The sequence below is a fragment of the Poecilia latipinna genome, unplaced genomic scaffold (genome assembly GCF_001443285.1).
Source record: "Poecilia latipinna isolate Pla-1442-1.1 unplaced genomic scaffold, P_latipinna-1.0 Scaffold1194, whole genome shotgun sequence".
NCBI lineage: Eukaryota > Metazoa > Chordata > Actinopteri > Cyprinodontiformes > Poeciliidae > Poecilia > Poecilia latipinna.
Window position 1 is genome coordinate 189,598 of NW_015113810.1, and position 7,754 is coordinate 197,351.

The 7,754-nt window shown below is 40.6% G+C and overlaps 1 protein-coding gene across 1 annotated transcript; it reads right to left on the reverse strand.

Moving 5' to 3' along the window:
* Positions 1 to 356: 356 nt before the first annotated feature.
* nectin3a (nectin cell adhesion molecule 3a) lies at positions 357 to 7,749 on the reverse strand (the record flags this gene model as incomplete). The annotated part of the gene is made up of 1 exon (XM_015053689.1): positions 357 to 7,749. A coding segment is annotated over one exon (624 nt), but the record flags the coding sequence as incomplete, so codon positions are not given.
* Between the last annotated feature and the right edge of the window lie 5 nt (positions 7,750 to 7,754).

Consider the following 7,754-nt stretch of genomic DNA (forward strand, 5'->3'; position numbering starts at 1 on the left):
CAGATGACTCAGGCCTCAAATAGTTTGTAATATGTAAATACTCATTACTGAAGCACATTAAGAAAAGCAATTAACATGAGTAGGGTAATTGGTGAATGAGTGTTTTAAAAAAGGTACTGGAAAGATGTCTACAAACGAGCAATTAAAAGTTATTGTTTTTTTTTGATTGACTGCATAACAAAGGAAAAAGATTCACCTCATAAACCTCAAAGTCAAACACTTACCTGAAGGGTTATTGCATCTAAATCTAAACTCTACACTATTAAGCTCTGAGCCACTCCTTAGACACTGATAACAGCAAATTAAAAAAGAGATTCAAAACATGTTCTCTGAAAGCAGGACTCCAGGACACAAAGTGAAACGATGACATTTTTATTGCAAACGAAAGAACAGAAGACAAAATCTACCACCCGCTCATCTCTGATTCCTGTGAGACCTCAATCATTCAAAGAACACCATACAAAATAATTGGTCACCAACTCTTGCAAACCGATACAAAATGCAGTGAAAACCGGGTCTCTGCCTTATTGTGAGACAGGAGCCCGCTGAAAGCTTGTAAGATAACTAATAGTCCGTGAAAATTACCGACCTCATACAAAAAATAAGATTTTTCTTCAATAATAATAATAATAATAAAAAAGCCAGCATATTTACAGGAAAATAATATTTTCTATGAACCTGGCTCACCAAAATTCCCAGTGAAACATTGCTTTATTACAATTTTCCCAGTAACCAACTTGTTACATGTGTCCTTTTTAAACTCTGTAAGGCATGATAATAAACCTTTTGTCAACTCTGCTGCCTTGGCAACAGCAAATCTTAAATATGAAAGTTGGTATACGTATTAAAAAAGGCACATCTGCCCTTTTTTGAATAATAATAATAATCTTTACATTAATGCTTTCAGTATCTGTCAGCTTTTAAAGTTTCTGTGCATTGCTCAGCCCATTTAAGGCACCAGCTATTCAGTAGGGGAGTCCAGAACAAACCCAGAACGACAGAGAACAACTAATCCCACGCTAATACTAGACATAATATGTACATGTAATATAAACATTAGTGATGGAACTGGCAGCAAATAGCTGCACACGCAACCAGCTGGTGAGCAAGAAACCCAAAAACACAAAAAAGGTAAAGCAAGAACATAATTTAAAATAAAAATCATCCATTAAATCAGTGTTGCTTTAAAACCCAAACCAAGGCTGGAGGGTATAAAAGCTGATTAAAAAGCTGAAGGTTTTGAGGTGAGGACAGCTCCTTCCATGTGGGGCCGCAGTGGCAGATGTGTGGCGACGGCGCAAGTGAGAGCCGAGATTAAAGCAGTTTATTCTGAGACATCTAAACCCTTCGACCCGGAGCCGTGCCATGAGAAAACCAGGGGTGGAGACGTGCGCCGGAAATCTTTCAAACCCCCCCCTGACAAAAACAGAGGCCTCGACCTGAATCCATTATGATGTATGCCTTCTGGTTTTAGCTTTGTTTGGTCAAATTAAAAGTCTTAATCAAACATTTTTATATCTGACTAAGATAAGCTCAATAATAATAATAATAAAAAATGTTAATTTCAAAGAATTTTATTTATTAAACCAGAAATTGGAATTGCCCATTAAACTTAAGAGCTGGTTTGCTGCTTTTGGCTTCAACAACTGTTGGCAGGAACCAGCAGTAAGTCTTTCACGTCGCCTCTAGAGTAATTTTGGTCCGCTCTTCTTTGCAGATTTGTTTTTAACTTGGCCACCTCATATGGTGTTAGAGCACAAATGGGCAACTTAATCGTCCCTCCTGCAGTCTTAGCGCCATGCTCAGGAGGAGTGTGCCACGATCGGACAGTGAGGAGTTGGGGAGGGTTGTCCGGTCAGATCGTCAGTTCCTGAAACCACACGAGTAAAATCCTGTAAAAGCGCATCCAGGATCAGTGCTTCCCCGCCAAACCGCGCACAGGGTAAAAATAACTTGCAGGGTTTGATGGATCTTGTCTCATAAGACTGCGGGAGAATTAAGTTAATATCACAACATCTCAATTGAATTAAAGACTAGAATTTGATCAGGGCATTCCAAAGACTTCACTTGATTTGTTGCTTTTTTTAGTTGTGCCATTTAGAGGTGAACTTGCTTTTGTGGTTTTTGTATTCAGTTTCCAATTTATTTTTCACCTGAATAAGGCTCAATTAATTATTAGGGTCGCTAACTGTCAGCTGAACATTTTCCTTCAGCTGTTGTGCTAAGTTCATGGTTCAACCAAACTCAGCAAATCATTCAGGTCCTGAAGAAGCAAGGGCAGGACCCGAACGTCACACTACAAACATCTGAGGGCTGCTTGTTGTTTTTATGAAGTATTTTATTAGTTTAACAACAGAAGTAACAGGATACACATCCTCCACGAAGCTCCACTTTTATTTAGCCAGTTCACAGAATATCCTTCTAAAAGTCTTTCTTTGGTTTTATCATTTTGTCACCTTCCTAAAATAATGGCCTAAGTCAAATCACTGCCTCATTTTGTCAAAAAATAATTTAGGCAAAAAAAAAAAATACTTTTGTCAAAAAATGACAGACCTTTATTTAGGAAGGTGACAATATTCTTCTAAAGTGAGAGGGTTTAGTGTTCTTTTCAGCTCTCTTGTGAAAGCCATTTTTACTCAGTTTGATTGTTATGATGAAATCATGAACTCTTACATTGAGTGAGTTAGCTGAGGCCTGGATAGCTTTAAAGTTATTCTAGAAGGGTCACCACTGTTCCATGTCACCTCCATATATGATAGCACAGTTAGCTGGAGTCCCAAAGCCTCAGACATGACTGGAAGTTTTTCAGGGCTGATAGATCTCAGTGAAATTGTTTCTAACTAGTAGATGTTCATTCAATTTTAGACTAGTTCATGTTGTCAAACAAGTTCTATTAAAGTGATTTCACGATTCTGCAGCTCTGGCAGGCAATTTGTGACTTAACAAAGGATGAAATGTCATTGACAGAAAGAACCAGATTGTTTTGGATAGCTGTGTTTTGATCTTGCCATGTTTGTCTGATACCAACACTTGAGAAACACTTGTTTGGCAAAAGAAAGACTTTCCTTTCTTTTTGGTTGCGGTGAAACTTAGCAAAGGCCACTCTGATCTCTGTATCAATCCTGAGGAAACAGAGCTAAAGCTTTGAGTGGAAAAGTGTTGGGACAAACCAAGCAGGAAAAGATGAGATCGCTGATGATGTCAGCTCTTGTTTCAACTTAGTTTCACAAGCAATGCTGCTTGTGGGGAAAGAAAGAAACATGTATCTCTTCCACAGGGAGCCGTTACACATCCATCCCTGACCTCCACGGTTCATATTTCTCTTTTTTTTACTCACAGATTAAGTTTCTTGTTTCCATGGCCGCTCCACATCCTCAAGAGGAGCCAAACCCCAACATTAAAGTATGCTCTGCAGTGATGTCAGCTTCTCACATCTCAATAATCCTATTTTCAAAAAAAGCTAAAAACACAGGGATCCGTTTGGCACTTCTGCCTCTCTTTTTGTTGCAAGTTGGAGATCCTGAACCTCGACGGCAGAATGAGGAGCAGCAGCAGTCAAACTGCTGGTGGTTTACGCAGCCCACATAATGTCAGATGATGACAGCCGTACCGCTCGCATCTGGTATTTATAACAGATTCCTTTGATCTGCAGTTGTAAAAAAAAAAAAAAAAGAAAGAAAAAAAAAACTTTAATGTCCAATTGGTCTTAGAGACAGAAATCAGAAAATATTTAGGAGGGAAAACGTAAAAGACAGCAGCGTAGCCTGGTATCAGGCCTCAGCAGGGAAACAGGGGCGGTTCTGAAACTTACTGAGAAGTTTAATAACAGAGCTGCACTTTTTTATGACTGCATGATCTTATGTCAATAGCCATATCAGTCAATTTGGTTTCAGTTACTATCAAACCTCAGTTTTACACAACTTGAGATTGATGGTGTTTCTATAACAGCCACCGCTGTGTAATAGTTTGGATTTGGCTTTAGTGATTTGGATTCAGATCTGAAGTCTTATTACCAGATCCTTACATATAATCAAGCCTCATTTCATCAGTTTGCAAAGAAAGATTTGCTGGTTCCCAGAATGACATAGTTTTCTCCTTGAATGTGATCAGCCGACTTTCAAAAGAAAAACAGTGTTTTTCGATGGGTGAGCTTAGATGCTATCATTTTGTGTTGACAACACTCTTTAGTGTGGAAGTTGTTAGTGGGTGAGGAAGAGCTAGGAAGCTATTTTCAGCATCAGCGAGGTGTTTAAAAGTGAAGACAGCGGCAGAACAGAGTTATAAGAACCAGGAAATCATTTTAAAGTGATAGGAGGACGGCTAAAGAGAAAACACAACAGGTGCTCTGATTGGTTCTTTGGAGTTTTTAACCTCTGTTATAGAAAATGTTGAATTTGGAAATGTTTTCTGGAAGTCTCAGCCTAAATGTAAGGATTTACATTCTTTTGAATAGGATCACAGACTGCCGTTAAAGGCACTAATTCAAGATGCCAAAGAAAAGTCTATGACTATTTTATTTTTATTTTCAAATTCTTTAGTAAACTGTCTTTAAAGGGATGCACAAGTATAAATAACAATTTGGGCCCATATCGACATCCAGTATTTATAACATTGTTATGGCTGATTACCGTTGTTAGTTCCGATTTATGGTGCATCCTTAGTATAATATTATTGTAGCTCTCTCACATGTTACACCCCTACTGATCCCAAACATAGATAACTAATGATTGAGGAACAAGGAAGTATTTTGAAAACTATTATGTGAACTAAATCTTCTTGGCATGTGGAAGTTTTAAAAACACAATCTGTAGATTACACTAGACTTTAAACCATGTCAGTGTTCACCTGACAGGAGAGTCCGTTGAAAATATTGGGGCAGCTGAAAATACTGAGAGCAAATGATCAAAACCAGACAATAGTCTGAATGAGTTCACTGACACTTTCAGCAAATAAAGCACTTCTAAAGTATGGATACTGAAGAAAAAATAGACAATAACTAACAGATTTGTCTTCCCCTGCTCCACTCTTAGAACCAGATCAAAACTGTTTTGTCTCCTTGACATGGCTACACATCTGTACTTAGTCAAAATAACAAGAACTTCTGGCAGATATGTGCTTGTGATTTCCAAGGTAGAAAAAACTCCCAACAACAACAACAACAACAAAAAAAGCCCAAGCTGATAAGTGTTCAGGCGGAGTTAAGGTTGAAACAAAATTGATTATTCTCTGTAGTCAGGCACAGTCGACTCTTGCAATCATTGCTTTTTCATCAGCTTATCCGTTTGAGTTTTTCGATGAAGCGACAACGATAGGAAACAGCTGGAGGAAGAGGAGGAGCTGCCAGTGACGTGCTGCACGTCTCCACAGGCTGAGATGCTTTGACTGAGTCCTGCAGCCGTCTGACTCAGACTTAAAGTCAGATTCTGGTGTCAGAACTTATTTTTAATAAACTGCTTCAAAGAGCAACCTGAGTCTATGTCCTTTGCACACTTCTTTTGAACTAGAAAAAACAAAAGCACTACCAAAAAAAAAAAAAAATGCTGTTATGACAACTGTGGGTGTTAAAGTTTTGGGAGCAGCTGACAGAATAAAGGTGTTTTCCACAGTGTCTTGATCTTGAGGTGTGTAGGTGACATGGTGAACGGCTGATGACTGAGTTATGATCCCAAACATTGTTCAGTCAGGGTGTGTGTTAGGCATGGGCTGGTACCACGATCAGGGCGGAACAGGGTTCTAAAACCACTTTAAAATGACACAAAAAATCTATTGTTTAAAGCCTTTTCAAAACGATGCTCGAGAAAGAAAGAGAGCATAGCGTTGCCCCTCCTGCACTTGTTGCTAAGTTCCACCAGTCAGCTAGCTGAAAAACAATTAAAAAACTTTCTAATGCTTTTCTCTCACTTAAAAAAAACTGAGTGCCCCACTTCTTGTATTAAAACTGCAGTATGTCACTGTCATAAAAAATATGTTTTTTTTTTACATTTGTCAAAACTGCTACTGTGTTCTAACAGTATAATATGAGACAGATAGTCTATGAAAAAATCAAGCTCCTCCACATCCTCCTTGTGGTCTTACAGCCATCTGCAGAAACACACCACTCCCACTCAGCCAATCGGAGCCAGGAGGAGGGTCTTGGCGCAGTGAATCATCCTTGTGTAAATGCTGCTTTGCTTGGGCAGTAGGACGACTGGGAGGAGCCTGAATTTTTCAAAGATTATCTGTCTCATGTTATACTGTCACGAAAAGTAACAGTTTGAATAAATATGTAAAAAAAAAAATTAAATAAATTTTTATAGAAAAGATACATAGAGCAGCTTTACGATATCTTTTCACCACAAAATGACAAAAATTGTTGCTTTTTGTTTTTAAATGAAAGCAATCATATAATTTACTTTTCTGAATAAATAACATGATGTTGTGCCATTTTTTCCCCCTCCAGTTAGGAAACCCTGAGATTCTCATACCGGCCCATGCCTACACTGCTACATACTGAGATCCATTGCTTTGCTTCACCCTTTGTACGACGCCCCAGCAAGTCTCCCTTTTCATCTCGTAAACTTCCCTTTCACTTAATGATACCTTTGTTTTTTAGAAAGCATGCAATATAATTTGCTTTAAATACTGGTTTCAGCCATAATAAACTCTTCACTTGTGTGTGAAAATGCACAACGATCTCTCATGAGATAGTTTTTCTAAATGCGGCAGAAGTTGTGAGGCTTCAGGAGAGAAAAGCCCGTTCGGTCTGCGGAATAAATACTTGGACAAAGAGGGCGCGGAACAGCCGACCGTGTACGAAACAGGTGCAAACACAAACCAGAGGGCAACAAAACCTCGTTCACATTGGTTCGACACGTCACCGTAGGCCAAAGCAAAAACAGGTCATATCTTTTGAGGCGTTCCAGCTTCGTTGCAGCTCATCGCTACAAACTTGGAAGTACAATCCCCAGAAAACATCCTTAAGGTTAAGTGGTTACAATCAAGGCAGAGCAAAACCATTCAAGAAGCTCAAGGTGAAAGCTTAGAAGTTTCATTTCTGCTTCTAAAATAAAACGATGCATCCTTTGAAGTCTGTCACTTGTTCACTTAATCTCATTTGGATGTTTGCCATTTTGTCCCTAGTTGTCCTCAAACATACCACTCCCTGCGTGAAATCACAGATCCGTCCATGTGCGACACGTAGTCGCTGTCTGTACCGTTTTCGTAGCAATCCTCCGGAAGGTAGGGGGAGCCGTTGTTAACAATGGGGCTGTGCACGGGAGGCCCGCAGGGGTGCATGTTTTGGTTGTTGTAGTGGTCTGGGTAATAGTTCCCCTCCTTGGTGACCCTGGGGCAGTCCCCCCTGTCGTTCCAGTCATCCCTGTCCTTGCGCTCCGGAGTGTAGTCGGGGTAAATGATGTCCCCGCCCAGTTTGGGCTTCAGCTCCTGGCTGCCCTTGCTCGTCTTGTCCCCGTAAACCTCCTGCAGCTCGTGCGGCTGTAGGACGTCTAGCTGAGACTCCTTCTGCATGTCGGAGGGTCCCAGGTACTGCTTGGTGTAGTAGTCCCCTCTGAAGGTCCTGCGCTGGCGCATAAAACAAGCGCCCCCGAGGATCAGCAGGAGGACCAGGAAGAGAATGCCGCCCACTGCCCCGCCGATTATGGTGCCCAGGCTGCTGTCATGGACCGAGGCCAGGGTGGGGGAGGTGAACAGGGCTCGGCGACGGTCCACGTCTGTTCCGGTTCCGGACGCGTAGCGGATGGGGGAGGCGGTGGTGC